Below are 22,873 nucleotides of genomic sequence, written 5' to 3'. Positions count from 1 at the left end.
CCGGGCGCGGCGCGGGGTGGGGGGGGCGGCGGCGCTGTTTATCGCCCCGTCACTCCCCCCTCCGCCCGCTACTGTCATGGCGACGGGGGAGGGGCCGTCACGTGAGCGGGGAGGGGGCGGGCGAGGGAGCTGGCTCGCACCACGTGACTGCCGGGGACGCGCCGTGGCGGCCCGTTCCCCTGTCACGTGAGGCGGGCTCCCTCCCCCGCCCTCGCGGCGCCCCGCGGCTCGTTCCGGTCACGTGCCCGGCCCCTGCCCGCCCCATGGCCCCGGCGGCGGCGGGCTGACCCCCGTAGCGCCCGCTCCCGCCCCGGGCCCCTCCCGCCGGCAGCAGCCAGCACGCGGGCCCGGAGCCGGTCCCCGCCACCGCCCGCACGGTAAGGAGCCGCGGGCGCGGGGGTCGGGAGGTGGCGGTGCCGGGCGCTCCGCGTGTGTGTGTTGAGGGGCAGCAGGGCCCGATCCGCCTCCGGGCCCCGGCGGTTCCATCCCCGGGTGCGGCGGGGCAGCGCCTGCCGTGAGCGCTGCGGCGGGCCCGGCGCCTCGGCAGGGAGCGCTGCGGTGGTGCCGCGGCGGCCTTTGGCCTCCCGCTCTACTCCTGCTCGCTGGCAGCGCTCGCGGCCGGCCAGCGGCGGTGGCTGGAGGGGCCGGGGCTGCTGTGAGGGAAGGGACGGAGAGGCGCCGCTCTGCGTCCCCGGGAGGGGGGCAGCGGGACGATGGCAGCGCTGCGCCGGTGGGATCGCGGCCGGGGGGCCTGGGCTGCACCCGAGCGGGTGAGGGCGGCAGACAAAGAGGTGCCCTCGCACCGCCCGCCCGGGCTGCCAACACCTCCTGCCGGGGACGCTGGAAGCCGGGCCGACCCCCACCACGGCCCGCACGGGTTGACCTCGGGCCCGTTTCACCGCAGACAGACGTGCCACGTGAAGCAGAGGTGACGGGAATCGCGGCGGGAGCCCGAGCTGACCATTCAGCTGGGCTCAGGGGCACAGACAGTGGATTCCTTCAGCTGCTGCTGTGCTTGCAGGTGTCCAGGGCAGATGGCACTTGTCACCACTCCCCATTCTGCTGAGCTGTATTCGTCTGACAGCTCTGCTGCTGCCTCCCGGGGGCTCTCTGCCAGCTCCCAGCCCCACCCAGAGGCCCCTGGGCTCTGCAGCCGAACCGTGGGGTCCAGCTGCGTACCCCTGACACTGCGGTTCAGCCTGGCCATTGGCGTAGATATTCTGCTGTCCCCTGCAGGGAGTGGAAACCAAGCAGCAAGGCCTTAATGAAATCTGTCAGAGCTCACCTGCCAGCCCATACCTAGCCTGACCAAGTCAGGAATATTAAAGTGTAAAGGTGTTTTTTGTTTCTGCTTAGAACTCGATAAAACCACATGGAAAGAGACTGGACTGAAACACTGGTAATGGAGAGCGTTCAGAACAGGTGTTGAAAGGAACAGAGAGGTTTTAAAAGTGGTTAGGAAGAATCGCTGTGTTAGAGGAAGGATAGCTGTTGGAATTTGATGGTATTTCCAGAAGCTGCATTCACTCCCACAGAGCTAGAAGAGGAGAGGTTATAAGTGAATAAGCAAACAGGAGCTTTTGTTTTGTTTAATGCCAACAATGAAGCTTCTCGATAGACCTTGTCAGTTGTAAACCACAGCTGAAATTAACATCCTTGAGACTTGATGACAAGTCATACCCCATGGGTTAGGGCTACCGATTGATCCAAGTGCATTTCAGAACTATTAATCACTACTTCAAAAGCTCTGCTGCTGGAGAATTTAAAGTAAATTGTGTCTGACCTTCCAATTCTGGAAGATACTTAAACCAGAGAGAGATCTGTCATACAGAATTTGCAGCTGAACAGCTTTAATGCTGCTTCTTTTAGCTGCAAAGCTGTAAAATAACAGAATTTCTCCACATGCATGTTGCAGTTCTTGCCCCTTTGAGTAGCAGTGTCATCATCCTGGAAACTTCAGTTGTTAAATATAGAGGTTATGAGATTTGTGCAGGCGTGAATAGATCATTGATGGCTCTAGCCCTTCTGCATAGTAAGCCTTAAGTGTCCAAAAAGAAAAGCAAATGACTGGTGTACTGTGTGTGCTTAGGGAGGACATAGGCTTCCTCTCTGCAGACGGCAGGAGACCATCCTCATGCTTTTCTAGCAGCTAGGCGAGATTTCTATTTTAGAATTTTTCCTGTAGTTCTTGTAACAAGAAGCCATCTTGTTTTAATTAGTGAAAGATGCCAACTTTCCTAAATCCTGATTATTAATATATTTTTTATTATTCTTTCGGATGTACTATTCAAAAGGCAGCTTGGGATTTTCTCCATTTTGGGTGATGCTTACTGTGCTTGTAAGGTGTATCATTCTACTGCCACTGCAAATGACTGCATGGGGAGGGAAGCACAGCAATGGCATAAATAAGAACAGCAGCGAACTAGCATGGTCACCCTCCCAGAACGTAGAATGAGACACTTGTGTGATAACTGTGCATTCACAGATTGCACACTGCAGGGTACTGTGCTAGAAATGCTGTGTTTGTAAAGGAGAAGTTGCTAGATGCTGGTAGTTTTCTTCTGTAGTTGAAAGACTGGTTGTAGGTGGGTGAAATAGCATGGTAGAAAAGCAAAGCAACTTGAATTAGAATGAGCCTGACTATGGAAATGCTTTCTTTTTTCTTTCTGTTCAGTACAGGTTTAATTCCTTTGCATTATGTGGCTGTGTCTTAACTGCATTAGATAATCATGACCTTAAACGACTGTAAATTAACAAAGAGAGAAAAAAAGTCAAAAATCCTTAGGCTTGCATATGTTGAGGTTTCTAGGCTGTTAGTCTGTGGCCAGCTGCCTTTTTCCGGTAAGGATCAGGTACTGATGAGAGACCATAGACCTGCAACAGGAAACTCTGCATAAAATGGATGTGTGAATAGCTCTGAAAGAGAATAATGCTGCTGGGGAGACTGTAATGGATTATGCTAGGAAACGGTCCTGAAATCCTGCCATGCAGTTTTCTTTGAGAGGAGTACCAGCAGGGCTGCTCTGAATGTGGCACAGCATGTTCCAGTGACTGCTGCAGGGGTGCTCATGTGAAGCCCCACGTTCAGCTCAGTGTCGCTGAAGGCTTTGGCAAAGCTTTGGATGCCTGAAACGATGAAGGAGCAAAGCTTAAGTGCAAAGCCCTTTTGCCATTAAGTCTTTCCACTTAGTATTTCACTTAACTCATTTTGGAGATGAGCTTGTAAGACCTTAGCAGAAGAAAATGCCATGCTGCTGTCCAGATTATCAGAGTAAAATATCCTATGGTGTTTTTTTAAAGGGAAAAAAAAAAAGGTATGTGAATGCTTGGAATTATCATTCTGTGATAACTACTAGTAGTGTGATAGCTGATGCAGGTTGCTGTTTGAAGTTTGATGCAGGCCCCCACAAATATTACAACTGCCCTAAAACATGTGAAACATGCATATCAGTATTTGAAAATACTGTTTTACATACCAATAGAAAAGTTTATGATGCACAAAATGCAACAATTGGACAGACTAAAAATTTACAGCAAACACACCAAAGATGTAGTTTTTGATAGGTGCACGACAGTATGTCAATAGAATCCAGTCATTCTTGCAGTGTCCTTAATCTGTTGAGAAATTTAAGGCTGTAGGGTGAACCTGTAGAGAGGAATAATGGTGACTGCTGGGGAGGGGAATGCAACAAGTATCAAAAGGCTTGTTGATGTGAAACTGGTGACAAAATTACCATTGTTTTGAAGTAGGTATAACACTAGTCCCTTGGCCTTTGGGGGAGAGGGGTAGGAAACTGGCCACCTGAAGTCAAGTGTACAGAACGTTGGGCAAAAACCTCCACAATAAGAACAGAAGTGTAACTGTGCTACCTTATCTTTAGCACAGAGAACTGAAAATTCATGATTTTTCACATACCTTGTATCCTTCCCTTTTCTGAAATGACTTAACATCTGCCATTCATGCTGAAGGAGGGAATTGCTGCCAAATGCCAGAGAAGATTTGGAATTTATGTTCTTGCTTAGCTTCAGTATTCTTCTGAACTTGAAAAATCAGTAAATTAATATTAAACCAGGAAGATTTGATTATCTGTGTAAGATTTGCAGGTCTTTTATTGGATCACAAGCAGTATCAGCAATACAATCAGATGAATTATTTACATAGCTGGCAGTATTTTGTTTAAATTAATTTGCTGATTGCACTGACAGAAGGGAGCATGTCTATTTGGAATGTTTCAAAAATGAACTAGGCATTAACGAGTAAATTTGGGTTGTAATACTATGACATAGGTAGGAATAGTGAAAGAGTTACACCAAAAATAATTATACTAATCAGCTCTAACTGTATGTTTTTAATAGCTCCTCATAGCCACAATGGCAACATCATCTGAAGAAGTGTTACTGATTGTAAAGAAGGTACGTCAGAAGAAGCAGGATGGAGCTCTCTACCTTATGGCTGAAAGGATAGCATGGGCACCTGAAGGCAAAGACCGATTCACGGTCAGCCATATGTATGCAGATATAAAATGTAAGTGAACACTTTTCCTATTCTAGCTTCAGTAAGCAGTGTTTCAATAAGCATTTAAATACAACCCAAAGCTTATTTGCCATAAAACACTGGTAGGTAAGTTAGGAAGCTTGCAAGGGTCTGGAGCTTTGACAAGGTTATTCTGTGTAGCAGCAGAGATCAGGACCATGGTGAAGTATCACCAGTTTGTTAAGCATCCTGTAGTCTTCAAATGTTTAAGCTATACTGCACTTACTGTTAACTTTTGATAAACTTCTGTAATAAATTGAACAGAAAAATAATCAACGCCATATGCTTGTGGAGGGAAGGGTGGGAGGAGGGTTGAGGAAGAGTATAGGATTTTCAGGGTCTAACACAGGAACTATCTGGCATGTGATCTGTTAAACTATGTATCTAAAGCTGTTTCAATTTTCATATAAAATGAACCTCGTTGTTTTATTTTCATCCAACAGACCAGTTTCAGAAGTGCTAGCTTCTGGAGTTTGGCCTAACTGGTAGTGTTCTAAATAAGCGTTTGCTGTTGCAATGGCAGAGTACTTGCAAGTCAAAACTGAACAGTAAATGTCTATAGCATGCTGCCTTTCTGGCTCCAATTAGTGCTCGTATTCTATGCGCTGTAACACCAAAAAAGGAACAAAATGAATGTTGTATGTGTCACTTGGTAAAGATTTAGTGATTATTGCTGTTTAAAGTCACATACAAGTACATACATGATCAAAAGTGTGGGTGATGAATTAGAACTAATGTGCTGTTTTCTTAAATACAAATGGTGATAAGGAGTTTAAAAGCTTTGTTCACCTATAATAATTACCTTTGTGAAAGTTTTATTTAGCCATTTACTTACATGTAAGAAGCTTATATTTTAAATATTTACATGTACAGGCATTGAAGTCTTTTTAACTTAGATGAAGGATGTTCTTTTTTGTCATCTAAACTTAAAAAAAAAAAAAGGAGGGGGGATATTTGTAATAGAGGTGATGACAGTAGTGCTATCTGGTTCCTGACTCCCACTTGCACTGGAGAAAGAGGTAAGATTCAAAGTTAGGTTAGTGGCATTTGCAATGCTACACTGAAATCAGCGTAGTGTAACAGTCCGTAAAAGCAGCTTCTCTAACCTCCACTCCCTCTGGTTACAAGAAGGGAAGCAGAAGTCAGGTTTTTCTTGAGAGTCATGAGAGCATAATAGTACCTTGGAGGCACTGGTGATCAACTTTGGGAGTACTAGCGGCTAAATGTGCTTACAACACCACTTGAAACCAGCATACCTTTGCTGTCACAGACATGCTGTTACCCCACCCTGCATCTGCTTTCCTGCCTCTTTTCTTCTGTGGGAACTGATCCAGCTGGAATAACAAAAGGGATCCACTTTTCAATGGATCGGTTCCTTGATTCAGCTTGCTGCACAAATGCAAACACTAGTGCAAGAAAGGCAGCAGCTGAAGTGGAGAGGGGGAATGAGGTTGTTGCCTTTCAGCATCAGTCTGGGTTGGTACGAGGTTAAAGTGTCCAGGTGATGACAATCTAATTTGCAGCACTTTTGTAATGGAGGGTGTGGGGAATGTGAAGATGAATCAGGGCTCCTGAGCAGTAGCTGAAGGTTACTGAGCAATAGACTGCTGGTGTCTGTGTCTTGTCTTTTAGAGAGAAGAAGGTGCAGCATTCAAACTAATTTAAGGGGAAGACTGTATGTTCCACTTCCATGGCTGGAATTCACAAATGGGATAACAGTATTTAATTGGATGATGAAGATAACTGCTTATAAGCGAATACTCTAGGGAAGAGAGTTTCTTGTATAAGCTTACTGTCTGTTGCTAATTAATACTCTCTGTGTAATCTAGGCCAGAAAATCAGTCCAGAAGGTAAAGCTAAAATTCAGCTTCAGCTAGTATTGCATGCAGGGGACACAACCAACTTTCACTTCTCCAACGAAAGCACAGCAGTGAAGGAGCGAGATGCAGTAAAAGATCTTCTTCAACAACTGTTGCCCAAATTCAAAAGGAAAGCTAATAAAGAACTTGAGGAGAAGAACAGGTAAAGGGAAAGGAACCTTAAAGTTTTTTTTGTTTGGTTTGGTTTTTAATTGTTACCTAACTATAGTGTGTTTCTGCTAGGAGTTGTTCTTGCAACATCGTTAGTGATGCTGCATTTGTTTCTCTAGTAAAAAAATCTCTCCACTTTCAATTTAGAGGCCGTTCCTTTAGGCTTACGTAACTGTAACATGTTGAGACTATACTTGTGTTCTCAGTGACATGTTCTTGAGGTGTAAATGCAGCCAGCCTGGCTACCACCCGGTCTTCATTACCTGTGGCTATGAGATGAAACACCCAACTGGCAGTCTGTCTCATTAGTTTTCTGAAGCATATACATATCAGAAAAGCTGCTTGAAAGATTATTTTTCTTTTCAGAATTTCTCACCTTCCTTGTTTTGTGATTTTTTTTTTTTCTCCCTGCATAACTCCTTTCCTGCCCCAGATCTTTATTCCTGGTGTTTTATATACTTCACTAAAATGCTAGGTATTTTCATGCCTCTCACTTGAGATGCAGTGGTTTGTTATTTGGCATACAGGATGTTTATTCAAAAAAATGTTTTGAAAAGACATTCAGGACCTAAGACCTTTTCCCAGAAGGGCTTTTAAGATATGCTTCTGTTCCTTTAAAACGTTTGTGTTAAACCAGTCCTTGGGGCCATCTCCCCAGATGAGTTCCTCTTCATTCTAGCATCTGCTGTGAATCCTGTATCTGTTAGCTTCCATTTCCAAAGCTTGTTCTAACTTTGAACTTAGGTAAGTTAAGGTTAGATTTTTTTTCAAAACATTGCAGCATTGCCTTGTTGGGCAGATCAGATCTTTACAAGGAGATTTCCCAGCAGAAGGGCAGGAACCCTTGTGCTGGAGCTCTGACACATCCAGGATTAACTGGTTCCAGTACTGCAGCAACCACTGGGATTTCCAGCAGTGCAGACTGCTTTGGCACCATTACCGTACTAGTTTATTTGTGCTATGTGCTTTATTTCTAACAATATTAATATTCAGTACCTGGGCAGTCTTAGCTCTGAATCTCTGTATCCTTAAAGGGAATTTGAGAGTGTTATGCCACGCAACATTGAAAGATTTTCTAGTCACAGAAAAGCCAGAATCTCTGCACATACTTAGTCGTAGTCTATTCTTTTGACATTTAGAAGTCCAAGTCTAGTGATGGGGCTTCATTAGCTTAATTTGCAACAGACGAGGCAAAAAAGTTTCAACCTCTTCTGGAAGGATACAACTTATAGAGTCCCTGCAGTGCTTCTTCCATTTATTGATATGTGACGGTCAGGTGTATAGAAAATTCTAAATGTTAACAAAATAATTAAAATAACAGACTGCCTGCTGGTGCACTAATTTGTAAGAAATGCCACTAAACCTTATTTGTACCAACAAGAAAAACTGGAAGAAACCTTGGTGGTTAAAACATAATAGGGATGTCCTACCACAAAGTTTTCACTTCCACCTCATCCTGCTTCATCCCCAGAGCAGCTACAGACATTTATTCAGTCCAGGCTGCAGTTTATTCATGTTCTTCCCTAGACCACATACTATGTATTAATAAGATTCCTATTTTTTTTAATTTGCAAATGCAAGACCCTGAGGTTCATGGTAAAGATGGTTGAGGTTATTATGAATATGCATAAACATGAAAATAGTCTAGTGGGTTTCAAATTAGGTATACAGCTGTATGAAAAGCTGCTTAAACATGAATTAACTGAAGTTTCAGGCGCATACATTCTTTGCGTTTTAGATAGTAAGGATGATACTTGATATTTGGATGATAAAGTCTGTAAACATTCTTCCCTGGTGGAAGTAGTGACACTGAATGGTTTCTGGAGCCCTTGTGCTGCATGTGATAAGTGATGAAGATCCTGCTGTCACCAACAGAAAAATAAATGAACAAACAACCCTGGGTAGTGTGTGTTTTAAGGTATCTTATCCCAGACATATTTTGTAATCTACTCTTGCACTAGAATAGAGACCTTTAACTACTGAATTTTAAGATGCTAAACAAGAATTGGATAGTGCTGAAATCTCCTTTTTTCCTCCCATAAGACCTTTGTTATGGAAATTCAAGAAAATTCATTGTGCTTTTACAGTTCAGGAGACTTTAGTCCTGACCATACAAAAACAAAAGAACACTACAGAACATTTTAGGACAAGATGTTAATCTCACATTAACTTTTTCCTAGCCATTACTGTTTTCTAGCATTTAATGCTATTCCTTAAACATTTTTTAGTCCTTTAGGTATTTTGAGACAAATATAGCTATTAAGGTTGTTTACACAATCTTGTTAAGACATGCACAGTATTTGGAAAGAAAAGTTGGTTTCTGTTCCCTTGGTGAACTCGTGTTAGTTATGGAAATCTTCGTGATTTATTCTGCAACGTTTCAATTCTTTTCAATACGTTCTTTTACCAGAATGCTGCAAGAAGATCCTGTTTTGTTTCAGCTCTATAAAGACCTTGTTGTGAGTCAAGTAATCAGTGCTGAAGAATTCTGGGCCAACCGTTTAAGCCTGAATGCAGGGGATAATTCTGCAGCACCAAGTAAGCAGGATGTGGGCATCTCTGCAGCATTTCTGGTACGTTGAACCTCTAATGTAAAGGATTTTAGAGCCAACAAATTGGGGAAAGTGAGAGTTCTGCTCATGTGCTTTATTCCCATGTACTTTAGTGTTCTTTCCTGGTACCTCAAATTAACATCTCTCCACATGCTAGTTAGACTATTGAAAGTATAAAAGAAAAAAAAAAGGTTTTATGCAAATCTGCAACCTCAAAATTTGAACTTTAAATTAACAAGAGGCAGATTTTTTTATACCACAGCTGTGCCTTCCTTAAAACAGGAATAATGTGAACTTGCAGCCACTAGATTGCAGTGCACTAACTCATAAGTTAAAGAGAGGATCTGTTGCAGGATTGACATGAATAAATGAAGCTGCAAAGACTTTAAACACAAAAGGTTTGGTTTTGTTCCCTTACCAATTTTTTTAAATGAGTATGTGCTTTCAGCTACTTGAAGAACAGCTTGTGTATCTGAAAGCTCATTTTATCTCGCTCTTTCCCCAACTTTCAGTTGTGTTACCCATTTGTAGAAACCATGCTTCAGTAATCTTAATGCAGCCTTAAAGTAACCTGGATACAATCTTTAGATTCCTCCCATAGAGACATGTTTCTGCTTCTGCAACAAATTCACACCGAGGATGACTCTCTAGCTGGAACGCCATTTCTACTCTTGTAATGACTCTGCACAAATCAAGGGTTTGAGAGGGAAAGAGGAGGTGGGAGCTGTTTTATGACTTAGCTGCTGTACAAACACATGGGTTTTTTTCCCCTTAGAAATACCTGAATCAGTTACCAAATTAACTTGATTGCTCTGGTTTCCTGTCTTCCATTATTCTTACACCTTAACATCAATAATAAAAAACAAACAAAACCCACCAAACACACAAACTTTCAAACCTGAAGCTTTCTTAAAATAACTGGTTATGTTTGTGTACTCTGCATTTGTGAAGAAGAAAACTTCAGATATTTGTGTGTCCTAGTTCAAGTTAAAATAACTATCTGGCCCTGCTCAGAATGAGTATTTCTCTAGGAAGAATGAGGTACAAAAGGTAGGATTTAGGCAGACAGGAAATGGAAGAAAAGGCAGCAGCATATGCAATCGTGTACTTTTTCCTGTTACTGAGAACTGGACTAAGCACTTTGTTGTTCTAGAGCTTCCTAAAGATATCACAGAGATCTAACTTACGAGTTCTTACTAAGGCTTACCCTCGATGTTTAAATTCAATGTTATTTATCAATTATAGAGAGATACTTCTAGTGCATAGGGAAATAAGGTGTAACAGCCATAAGTCTCTTTTGTCTCTTCATTATCATCACTGATTATTCACTACCTGAATTGTTAAATGAACAACAAAATATTAGACATATACAGTATACATGCCTGGTTTTACTTTGAAACAAGGATATACTAAACTAAGCATAACTTCTTTTGACTGATGGAGTGGTCATTGCTTTTCATCTTCTAAAGCTTATGGTCTACTTGTCGTATCATCCCTTAAGTGACAAGTATAATAAAGTCATTAATGCATGCTCTTTAATTTCTCATTCTAAAAATACCTATTTATGATCAAATATGCCATGGATATGTGGAAGAAGAAGATTATTTTATCTACAGCAGAATTGGATTGCAAGATGCTGGTTTTTTTTCCTTCTGCAGTTCCAGAAGGCATTCAGGCATGACTCTTTTTCCTCCCTGTGTTCTTTTTCTTAGGCTGATGTACGGCCTCAAACAGATGGCTGCAATGGTCTGAGGTACAATTTGACTTCAGATATCATTGAATCCATATTTCGAACCTATCCTGCAGGTAAGAATAGTGCTTTACATACAAATACATTCATTTGTTTTTTACTGTCTTATTGTGGGAAGACTAGAATGTTAGTATGAGCCTGGAAGTATAAAGGACCACCTCTTCAGTCTTCTGGATGATTTTCCTTGCCTCATTTGAAGAGGGATAGGAAGAAGCATGTGTTAAAACATGCTTTTGAAATGAAAACTTGGGTTTTGTTAAATGAAAACATTTTAACTTGTTACACTGACTTTTTTTTTTTTAATTGTGAGTAGATATTTGACTCCTGTGATAGTCTCCTGTTAAGCATTTCAGTTAGTTTTTGTTTTTCATTAAATCACCTTTGTGAGGAAAATAATCTGATTTCCATCATTTGCCTGCACTATGTTAATTTGGCCCTAGGTTAAAAGACCAGATCTATCCTGAGGATAACTAGAACTCTGGCAAATTAGACTTCTTACGTGCATGCAACTCAAATTAGAGTATTCAGACTACTATAAAGTGCATTTCTTTTCAGAGCATTAGCGAGTCTTACAGGGCATCAAAGAGTACCTGTTTGCTCAAGCTTAACTACTGCATTCCCTTATGTTTGGCCTGAATGAAGGCAGCATTAGACAGAAAGCAAGGAAGTTTTAACATAAAATAGCCTATTAAGATTTGCAGAACAATTTGTAATCATTACGATTTTTGTTCACAGTAAAAATGAAATATGCAGAAAATGTTCCACATAACATGACCGAGCGGGAATTCTGGACGCGATTTTTTCAATCTCATTATTTCCATCGAGACAGGCTCAATACAGGCTCAAAAGACCTCTTTGCGGAATGTGCCAAACTGGATGAAAAAGGTAAACTTTTTGACTTTGTTTCTCCAGTAGGCTGCTACAGTCTTAGCTATAATATATCACAGAGCATAATACATCTAGTACATCTAGTAAACCCAGCAAAGCTGAAATCAAAAGTTTTCTTATGTCCATTTATTGGGCATCCTGTTTGTTGAACCGTAAAGTGAAAGCTGGAAACTGTCATTGAAAGTTAGCTATTGCTTTACTATTCTTAGCACGTTTGATAGCTGCATCTCTTGAAACAAATTAGCCTTTGGAAAGCGCTAGCACTTAGAAATATTGCTGATGACAACTCATACAACACTAAATCTGTGATAAATTCCATAAAATACTACCATGCTAGATTGATTATGCTCTGCCATCAGTTACTGTGGAATAATTTTGTTTACTTAAGGCTTCATTTTGTGTTGCATACACAATTTGCAACAGGTATAGCTTTTGCTATTGATCAGTTCTTAGTAATAGACAAATATGGGTCCTGTTTAAGATTTTCCAGGGGAGTTGTCATCTTGATTCTCTGACAGCTTTTTAAATGTGAAATCTTAACATATTATCTGACTTAAATTTTGATTGAACTTTTGAGGTAGGTTTGTGATGATACAAAAATGTGGAGAGTTGAGATCACAGCACCATTCCTTAATATGTATTCTGACTAATGAAAGCATTCTCTTACGAATCCACAAGACTTCACAAGTAAAAGCTATCGCCAGATATAAGTTACCATTCTACCCAAATCAGGGCAGCAAATCAGTGCTGAAATGAGAAGAAACACACAATTAAAGCTTCCTAGTTCCCACTGATACAACTAATATAACTGCATCTCCAATTCTTTATTTCTTTTTTACCAAGGAGTATTCAGTGATGCATACAAGTTGGTGAAAACTGCACTAATTAGTAGGATGATGTTTTACAATAGTTTTCCAAGTTTGTCACTTATTTTAAATGGAACTTCGAAAAGGGTTGAAAGTTTTAGTCACAGTGATACTTGGACATCTGCAGAACCTTTGCCTTCTCCTTTTAAAGGTTAAATATAATCAAATAGTCCCACAATTATTCATATTTGTTTAGATATAGTTTTTTCATGGCTTTTTCTTTGTTTCATACAGGGTTAAAAGCAATGGTGTCTCAAGGAGTAAAAAATCCTCTGATAGATTTAACAGCTTTGGAAGATAAAACATTAGATGAAGTAAGTTGCTGGGAAAAAATAAACAACACAGCACCCATTAGTTTAATTTGAGGAGAGAGTGGGTCCTTCTGTTAAAATAATTACAAATGATAATTCTAAACCACATCACTTACTGGGCTGCTGCAGTGGTTGGATGGTCAACATTTATACAGTTGTACATGTGTAAAGAAATGGAGACTGTGCCTATGGACCTGTATGCCTCTGATGTCTGCCTTAGTGTGCTGGGTATAGAAGCAAGACTGCCATTTTTTAAATAATTACTTCACTTGGGTGGCTTTTTAGTCTAAGGTGGACTCTGGTTTCTTCTTACCTTTTAGAAGCTGTGGCAATGTAAGGAAGCGTAGCACGAAACAGGAAAAAAGTCTTTGCATTTGTTCTCACTTTGAATGATGCTGTTTGTTTGATACAGCTTAATTTTAAGGACACTTCATACCATTTTCTTTGTTTAGCTTTAAATACTGTGTTTTGCTAAAAATATTACTAACTTGAACTATTGCCTGCCTCCAAGTACAAACTAAAACAGTTGTTACAAATGGTGTACCGTAATATGAAATAAGGTAAAGATGCACTTTTCTGCAGTTGATTTAACTTAAACTTTTGAGTTGTAATTAATAGTGATGCTGCATTTCTGAGGTGGTTGTTGTTTTGGTGGTGGGTTTTTTCTTGGGCGTGGGACAGGGAGTATAAGAGTTGTACAAGCTGACAGCCTAGTTGAGGATAGATATGTTTGTGGTGCTCTGAAAACTGCCCTGGTTTGCTTTGGAAGCTGGTTCATAGCAAGTGTGAAACTGGGCATGGGGTAGAGTGAGATGCAATCAGCCACCTGGTAACTGAGGAACACTGCCAGCATTAAGGCTTCATTTTTATTGAATTCCTAGTGGTGTCACATCCTCCTGACAGGTGTCATTTAGCCTGTGGGCTGCTGATGTCCCACAAGATGTTAAAAAGAGGTCAGTAAAACAATTGCTAGCTTTTGCTTGCCATCAATGCCTGTTTTGTACAGGTGATCCTTAATTTTTTTTACGCTACTTACAGTAGATCACATTCTTATGAAACCATCTGTTTAAGAATAATTTTTCTTCTCTCAGATACCTCTAAACTGCTAAATGTTAGCAGAATAAAATAGTCTATGGAGATTTTTCAAAGTGCATAACACGATAGTGGGGCAAGGTAGGAAAATGCTGCTTCAGTAATGATGCAGGATCACTCAGGAAAGTTGGCATGCAGGCTTCCTGACTCAATGGAAGACAGAGAATTGTCCTCTGGTATGGGGGCAGGAGGCAGCTAATGTTGTTTTCTTTGTAGGGCTATGGTGGTGTTGCTTCTGTGGCCTCTACATCGAATGCCTCAAAATCTGCTAGAGAAAGTAGCAATGCTGCCATTATAAAACGCTTTAACCATCATAGTGCCATGGTCCTCGCAGCTGGCCTCAGGAAACAGTAAGTTTCAATGTTATGTAAAAGCTTTTTTGTAGCAAATTTTAAGGACTTTCCGAAACAAAAACACATTTTAAATTACTCAGCCAACCTTTTAATTTTTATGAATGAAGTCTTTTGCTCTAGAAATAAAAATACTTTTAGGTTCTATTTTACTTTATAAAAGTTCTTCAGAGCTGTCTGAGATGACAAACGCTATTTTTAGCTGAGTTATCATACTAAACACACTAAAAAAGGAAAGGATGTTTCAGTCTTAGTCCTCCATCCCTGGTGAAGGCTGCAGAAGCAGGATTGATTCCAGGTGCTGTGTGGAGGGGAGGTCTGGTGCAGGGAGCTCCTGTCGCCTGCCTTCCAGCAGCAAGTCTGCTGGGCTCCCTGCGATGGGGTGCATGGACACAGGGAAGTGAGGAGGCAAAAGAACAGTGTGGCATAGGTGGATCGGATGAAAGATTCTTCCAGGGCAGTACCCTGTCCCTGACCAAAAAACTTCTATCAGCTAGTTATGTGTATTTACCATGAACTTCACAAATGAAACTTCTTAAAAGAGGGATGAAATGGGTTTGATGTGAATTCTGCTTTACAATTGGTTTATAGACAACCACCAAAAGATTACTACTCTACCCAAATCCTACAGACCCTCACTCGTGAGAGATCTTAATTAAATACTTTGTTCTGTATAGCTGTGCTCCCTCATGTTGTTCTTTTGTCTTGCACAAATTGAACAGTGGACATCAAACAGTCTCGTCTGGGTAATGTGTGTTTTGGTTTCTTAGTTCAGAAAGAGACAAAACAATAGCTCTCATTCTCAAACAGTGCAATGTTGGGGCTTCCATAGCTCTGCTGATACCTGGTTGGCCTAAGTGTGTGTGCAAAGGGTTTTTAATTTAGTCATGATTTTGCTGTGTCCCGCTTGCATTATTGGCATGCTACTATTTCTGAAGAGAGGGAGCAGAACCCTTCCCTGCTGTTGAATTTTGCCCTTGACAAACAGGGTTATTTGAGGAGTTGGTTCCTTCTATCCAGATGAACTTCTAGAAATAAAGACATAAGAGGAAAAAAAATTGATAGACAGTATGTGAACGTGCATATAAAATTTTGAAACAGATGTATTTACTTTGTCTCTAGCTTGTATCTTAAATTTCCTGTGAAGTGAATTCTTCTTAATGCTGTTTCTCTATTTTAAGAGAAGCACAAAATGACCATTACAGTGAGACCAGCAGTACGGATGGAAACTCAAGGGATTCAGATTTCTTTCAGCCACCAATGAAAAAGGTATAAAGTTAGTCAATGGAGTTCTAATTTAATGGAACTGGAAGCTGTATCTCAGAAGGCTGCTGAAGGTTCTTTACTTGTTTTATGACACATCTAAACTGATCCTTATTTAGCTTTGAAATATGTAGAATAAGAACCTGAGGGCCTGTTAGAAGCTTTGTACCACTGTTTATATACAGTAGTAAATTAAATCTTGAAGTATGGCTGTGTTTGTCTCCTTATCCAGAAATCTGGTTCTTTCCATTCAGTGCAGTTCTGGTCTTGCCCTCTGTGTGTCTCCTTTATTTTTTTTCCAAATGCTTGAAAACTCCTAGGGAACTTCCATCTGAAAGGGATATTGGTGTTCAAGCACCAATATTAACCTATCAAGTGTATTGTTTGTAGGGGGGATGATTAAACCTGGCACATGTCAGCCTTCATCTTCAAGTCAGAAGCTGAAGTGAGGTTAAACTGTAAGCGTGGTGACACCTGGTGCACTGAATAAAATACAGGGCAGCAGCTTGTTTTCATCTAACCATAGCAGCTCACAAGTAGAAGAGAGTACTGTAATTGCTACAAAACTGAGTTGAAAACTCTTAATAGAGTTGACAACCTAAATAGAAAACGCCGAGGGGACTCAAACCCTGCATATATTGTGAGAAAAGGCTGCAGGATACATGTGTTGTTAAAAGTTGAGGTAGTCAACATCTTTGACTTTTCCTAAAAGCTGCGGTTTTAACTGGGGGGCAAGTGGTATACCAGGACTAGAATAAATGTGACAAAAAGAATGTAAGAGTGGCATGAGAGTAGGAGACTTCAAAAGTAGTTTTCTTGTTGTACAAAGCCTGATATCACTGTGCTGTACAAGAGTCTTACACTCTTGTACACCAGCCATCGAATCACTACTATTTCTGCTAATCTGGAAAGAGACATAAATAGAAAGAACAAAGAATGATTTATGGATAGCAGACCACTTTTTGGAAGTGGCAGGGACTGAAAGTTTCAGCCAGAACCTGCAGAAAAGCAGTAGTGCCAGGACTTCCAAATGTTACACTTTAAACAGTATTAGACACTGCTCCCTCTGGAGGGGGTAGACATATGAGCCATTCCACACTTTTAGTTCTTTAATGTTTTGGTAACCCTTCTGCTCAAACTCAGTGAACTGTAAGAACTAGATGCATCAAATTGTGACCTCATTAGTAACGTGTGATTATTTGGGTTATTTTAGGTGAAACTGCAGGAGGCCATTGAGTATGAAGATTTAGCAAAGAATAATAGCATTAAAACAATTGCACTAAACTTAAAGAAGTCTGATAGGTAAGTTAACAAAATATGCACAGCTATTTCAGCATAATCAATCTGGCAGGTCTCTCATTACAGCCTGCGCAGAATCTACAGATCTAGTCTCTACTGTGCCCTCAAGTGTGTTTAGGCTAAATTTAGAAATCTGATATGAACTACCACATAAACCAACTGCCAGGTAATTCCCACTTAAATTTGTATTTTGATTTCATCTCTGTTTTCTGCAATTTAAGTCTCTATAAGCCAACTTGGAGGGTTTTAACAGGTAATTTCTGTGAAAATCTAACAGACCTGTATTCAAAGTCCAGTGCCTTGTTGCACCTTACAGTGGAAAAATATATGTGTTATATGTGAAAAATATATATGATTCCAGGGAAAAGCCTCTCCCAGGCAAAACAAGTGGAGTTGTGATAGTTTGGACTGCTCACAGGTCTGCTATTTTTATGGTAGTAGTCCTCTTGTTTTCTAGACTTTGGAGTTCAAGAACTATAGCTATAATTTCAGAAAAGGAGTGATACCACAGGAGAGAGAGCAGTTCCACACGTGCACCTAACTTCATCTAGGTTTCAATCAAAAGATTCAACAGTAGAAGCTCTTACCTTATTTTGCTGCCATAGTATCCCTAACCCAACCTCTTTCCATGTGGTAATATATTTTACTTTGTCAATAAATAAGATTTAGATAGTAGGATCAACAGTTGCAAAGCATCTAAAATTGGAAGCATTTGAAGAACTGTCCGCTGAGCTTGGCCTCTGCTTTACCAGCACTCCTGTTAATACACTTCTCTCTCTCCTTTTCTCACCTCACAGGTATTATCATGGTCCAACTCCAATTCAATCACAGCAATATGCAACCAGTCAGGATATAATTAATTCTTTTCATAGTATTAGGCAAGAAATGGAAGCATATGTACCCAAACTAACTCAGGTATGGAAGAATAGTAAAAAAAAAAAAAATTCCCTTCTTGACGTAGCATCTTGCTTTCTGTATGATTTTTTGTCTCACGTCTACTGGAATTTTAATTTTTCATGGTAAACTTCATGATCTCCAATAGTTTTACATTATTCAATTTATTTTACAATTTTAGGCAATACTTTTCAGCAATTGTGTTTAAAATCTAAACAATAGGAAACTGAGACACTGCTGATATTCAGAGTTATATTCTACTGTTACGATGTTTTGAGAAAATGGTAACAGTATAAAGTAGTAAAGCAGGACAGTCACGCAATATGAAGCACAGGCAAATGTTATTGATCCCACCCTATGCAATGTAGGATGTAATGGTCTTAGGAGGTCATAGTAAGCAGGTTTATAACTGACAGGGTCTTTTGCTACTAAATGCACTTAGGTAGGATGTAGAGCTCACCACGGGCTGCACAGAAGCTCTGTTCTGGCAACTGGAGGGCAGCATAGCCACACAGCCCATCTCCCCAGCCAGTGTCTGAACTTCCTCTGTTGGTAAACCTAGATTGGGCCCCAAGTAAAGCAGTCGCAACTGTCAATGCATCACATTTCTATATAGTAATTCTGTCTCATTTCAAAGTAACTGCACAGCCAGTTTGTGTACTAAGTAAAGATGTATTTGTCTGTAATTAACTGGACAGCTTTCACTGAAAACATACACTATAGCACTTAAAGGCACTGTGTCCCATTCTAGAGAAGACTCTTCATCAGAACTTCCATTTTTATCTGCTCAACTGTATCCTTGCCATTGGAGTTCAAATACAACTTATTTTATAACTAATTTGCTGGAAAAAGTGATCCGAAGTATTCGTTCTCTCTCTCTCTCTCTCTCTTTAGGTTCTTTCAAGTGGTGATGCTGCTAGCACTATTGCAGTCCTGTCACCTGGAGGAGCACTTATGCAGGGTGGAACACAGCAAGCCATAAACCGTAAGGATTTAGGATGTATAATACTTTAATCGTATCTTATTGCATTACATGGCAGTACCTGGCTTGCCATTTCATCTCCCTCTTAGAATACAGTGATAAAAGAAATTATGGAAGCATGTAGCTGGACTAATACTGGGTTACAGCAACAAAAGAAAAGCAACAACCCAGCCACACCATGAGGGGTAGTACTGGCTACACCAGGGCTGAGGCAAGTGAATGACAAAAATTGTACAGAGCAAGGTGACGAAGGACGCACTTGATACTAAGTCTTCTTACAGTAATGGGTTTTGCTTGTTCAGCATTTCTCTCTTTTTTTTTTTTTTCTGGATTTTTGAAAATAAAGGCATACTCCAGAAAAGCTCTAAGGAGATAAGGTCTAGATAACTGTCTGGAACTAGGTTTTTTGCAGCCTGCATTTAGGATCCACAGCTTGCTGTGAAAAAGGACAACTTTTCTGTAGACTGCAAGGAAAAACATATACCACCTCCTCCTCACATCTCCATTCAGTCACCCCTTTCCCTGTTGTCACATTCCTGCCAGTTTGACTTCCCTTCTCTTTAGTCTCACAGCAGATGAATCCCTGTTCTCGTAAGGAAGAGTTTATAAGAGTTTTCCAGTTTAACTTGCATTACTTGGTCTGAAAAGCAGCTGAACTAGTTCAGGCAGCTGAAAAAGCAAATATGAGTTCTTTATGGTACTGAAAGAAAAGGGGTCAGCAAACAGTAGTGAGGCTTTCTTACCCATCCTCGTTGCCATACTGGGTGCTATACTCCACCTCTTTGAGCCTGACCACCACTTTTTAAAAACAAACAAAAAACAGCCGCATCCTAGAGTTTGCTATTCACTATTCAGTTCCCTGTGCTCCTGTCATCCTCAGTGACTGCTTGTCTTTGGTTTTTATGATCATGGTTCCTTCCCTGTTCTTGAACCCTGTCACCCTTTCTTCTTCAAGAGTATCTGGGATTCAGTTCATTGTTCCTGCCAGGCTTTTTCACCTCCCCCATGCAGTGACCATATTTTCATTGCCACTGTAAGAGAGAGGGAAAAGCTTGCTGTATCCACCATGCAGTGTTTAGCACTGTGCTGTGAACAAGTTGCTGGTCCCAGAAGCAGTACTGCCACACTATTAGAGCAGTACAGATACACTGCTTCTAATCCTGGATTAAGTTTGGTGTCCATCCTTTGCCTGGTGTAGATCTCCCTATGTAATATACAAGCTTCCGAGTATGTAGCCATAAATAGTGGCTGACCTGATCTAATACTGCTGATGGTCATAATTAGTTGTTAGGCACCCCAGTGTTCCCTCCCAGCCAACCTTTCCGTGATTCCAGTAGAAATGTATATTGCTGAACTCCTTCATGAACCTTGCAGTCTAATTTTTCATATGATGGTTTTAAGTGATGTGACAAAATCATTTTCCTGTTGCAGAGATGGTGCCAAATGATGTTCAGTCTGAACTAAAACACTTGTACGTGGCAGTCGGGGAACTGCTACGACACTTCTGGTCCTGCTTTCCTGTTAACACGCCATTCCTAGAAGAAAAGGTAAGGCAGAGCTTCCTAGTGTGGTGTTGGTTGTGGTGTGGTTATGGTGTGTCCAAATCATGGTTTAGAATGACTGACATCAACTTGAAGTATAGAACTAATACACATGCTTTAAATCAGTGCAGCACTTACTCGCCCCCTAGAGCTGAAGGTCACAAAGCAATGTAAAACATTAGTCTCTTCAGCAATTCTACTGTTGATGAAAATTATCCTTGTTGCTGCATGCCTCTCACCCTCCCTCCCGAGCAGGTGCTGTAAGCTAGCATCAGACAGACTGGTCAGCTCTACTCCAGCTGCAGGTTTCTCATTGCCAGTTTAAAACCCACAAATGAAAGCACCACCATCACCAACTCTTAGATATAATCTCCACAGTGACAGTTACAAGAAAGTTTTCCTTATTCTTCTGTCCATTGCAAAAATGACTCAGTCATAGCTTCAAAATACACACTGCTTTGTAGAACAAAGTTGCCTTCAAGAAGAGATGTCTGTCTACAATCAGGTGCATGACTGTAACTGCATTTTGTTGCTATTCTTTTTTTTTTGACCTCACATGGATCACAAAGAAAAAATTACATTCATATATTTTGGATGTCCTGCTCCAAAATGTGGCCTGAAGATCCATGGCACAGTCTTTGCTCTAAACCAAAAAAAAAAAAAAAGGGGGGTTTGTGGATATCTATAGTATTTACTGACAAAGTAATAACGGTCACAGCATCACACTGCACTTTCAGTCATATTGCACTTGCCTCAAAAATGAATATGTACTCAAGCATTGTTAGAGACTGGTATTTTAATAACTTCTCTTCCTGAAACTATGCATACCTAAAGTAGCCTCCAGAATTAGATAGAAGGTGTTTTGTAGGAAATTTATTTGTTAAAGGAAATGAAACTTTTGTGCAAAGGATTACAGTGTTGGTTTCTGTCTCTTTCTCAGGTTGTGAAAATGAGGAGCAACTTGGAAAGATTTCAGGTTACAAAGCTCTGCCCATTCCAAGAAAAGATTCGGAGACAGTATTTAAGCACAAATGTAAGGGGAAAATATTCTTTAATTATGTGGGTACATATTAATAATTTGAATTGTAATTATCAGATTATGGTAGCTTTGTTACTACTTGTCCTAGAGTGTTTTAAGTTTTTTTAACTAGGAAATGGGCAGAGGGAAATTGGGCAGACAGTTAAGTATGTTTTCTCTCCTTGTGTAATTTGTTGAGTAGTACCAGAAACTGTCAAGACCTATAATTTGAAATTACCCAAGTGAGATAACAGAGAGGGGAATTCTTTTTTCATTTTTCACTTCCACCCTAAAGTAGGACTTCAGCAACTTCAAAACTCTCTCCCACCATGTCAGACTTGGAAGTGGGCACAGACTAAATACTGGAGCAGACAGCACAACCAAGTGTCATTTCCCTATGACCCTCTCAGCTTAGTAGCTCTCTGAGCTACTCCCTCTACAGACACTTTGCAATAGAGCCTCAAGGTCCTTTCTCTCTTTATCTGGCACACCTCTGATTTTAGTGAGATTACTTACAGTGAATGAAAGGAAGAATACAACTGAGTATCTGATCAAAGGGAGGGGAAGGAATCTGTTTTCCAGTAGCTGGGACATTTTTTTTTTCCCTCTTAATGTTTCAGTTGGTAAGTCATATAGAAGAGATGCTGCAGACGGCCTACAATAAGTTCCATACGTGGCAGTCCCGGCGTATGCTGAAGAAGACGTGAAAATGCATGCTGTACAGGTTTGAGAGCAAAATCTGCAATAGGTATAGGAGTTCAACCTAGCATATGTGCAGATCTTATAGTTGTTGCAGGAAGACCTGTGAGCTGTGGACTTCTGGAAACGATGCTAACTGAACTTGCACATTTTTGAAAAACAACTGAGACAAAACTTGAAAACTAGGGAGAAAAACAAGGAAGAACCAAAACAGAAGAGCTGAGGTGCAAAAATATTTAAAGGACACTGTTTACTGCAGTTACTCAGGAACTGCTTTTGAGTTGCATAAAGAGCTGCTTTCAGAAATAAAAAATTTAAAGAGGGTGTATTAATTAAATCTGGTTTTCTGTCTAATTTTTTTTTTTAAGAAGTGTATGGCACAGGGTAGAACTCAAAAGTTTTTCTTCACTGGATTCTGACATTTCATTGAATTCTGTTTGTACTTTCTGCAACAGTTTAACAATGATGTTTTAAAATGCAGCTGAGACTGGTTTTGCTTCAAACATCTGGGAGAGTGCAGCTGTCAGAAGACAAGCTTCTGCCATGTGTTTCCCCACCAATTGGAAGCAAGAGACATTGCACTGAAAGCTGTTTATGGTCTGGGGTCCTTAAAGGCACATGGGGGCAAACCTTTGCCTGAAGGCTTGGATTTTTATGCAGAATTTTTTCAGCCATCAGTTTTGCATGTTTTCCTTTGAGTGCAAGTGTGTGCTACTGCATTTCTTTTTTTTTATGGTGGCATTTGTTCTGAGGAGAGAATGCATTTTTTAAAAATGAAGTTAAATAAAGTTTCTTACAAAATAA

The 22,873-nt window shown here is 40.6% G+C and overlaps 1 protein-coding gene across 2 annotated transcripts; it reads left to right on the top strand.

Moving 5' to 3' along the window:
- Positions 1–105: 105 nt before the first annotated feature.
- GTF2H1 (general transcription factor IIH subunit 1) lies at positions 106–22,873 on the top strand. Of its 2 annotated transcripts, XM_080344829.1 has the most exons (15): positions 106–377; positions 4,357–4,525; positions 6,364–6,556; positions 8,975–9,137; positions 10,829–10,922; positions 11,602–11,751; positions 12,855–12,934; positions 14,240–14,373; positions 15,555–15,642; positions 16,850–16,938; positions 17,733–17,850; positions 18,724–18,814; positions 20,243–20,358; positions 21,293–21,385; positions 21,991–22,873. In XM_080344829.1, the coding sequence occupies exons 2-15, from the start codon at positions 4,372–4,374 to the stop codon at positions 22,075–22,077; spliced, it is 1,650 nt and encodes a 549-aa protein (XP_080200955.1). In that variant the 5' UTR covers positions 106–377; positions 4,357–4,371; the 3' UTR covers positions 22,078–22,873. The 2 variants fall into 2 exon arrangements, with proteins under 2 accessions (XP_080200955.1, XP_080200956.1); XM_080344830.1 differs by lacking the exon at positions 6,364–6,556 and having other exon boundaries at positions 4,357–4,413; positions 9,006–9,137.

This window comes from Nesoenas mayeri, assembly GCF_963082525.1.
Source record: "Nesoenas mayeri genome assembly, chromosome: 5".
Classification (NCBI taxonomy): domain Eukaryota; kingdom Metazoa; phylum Chordata; class Aves; order Columbiformes; family Columbidae; genus Nesoenas; species Nesoenas mayeri.
Note: the sequence above shows the minus strand (reverse complement) of the source record. Positions and strands in the feature narration are given on the sequence as shown.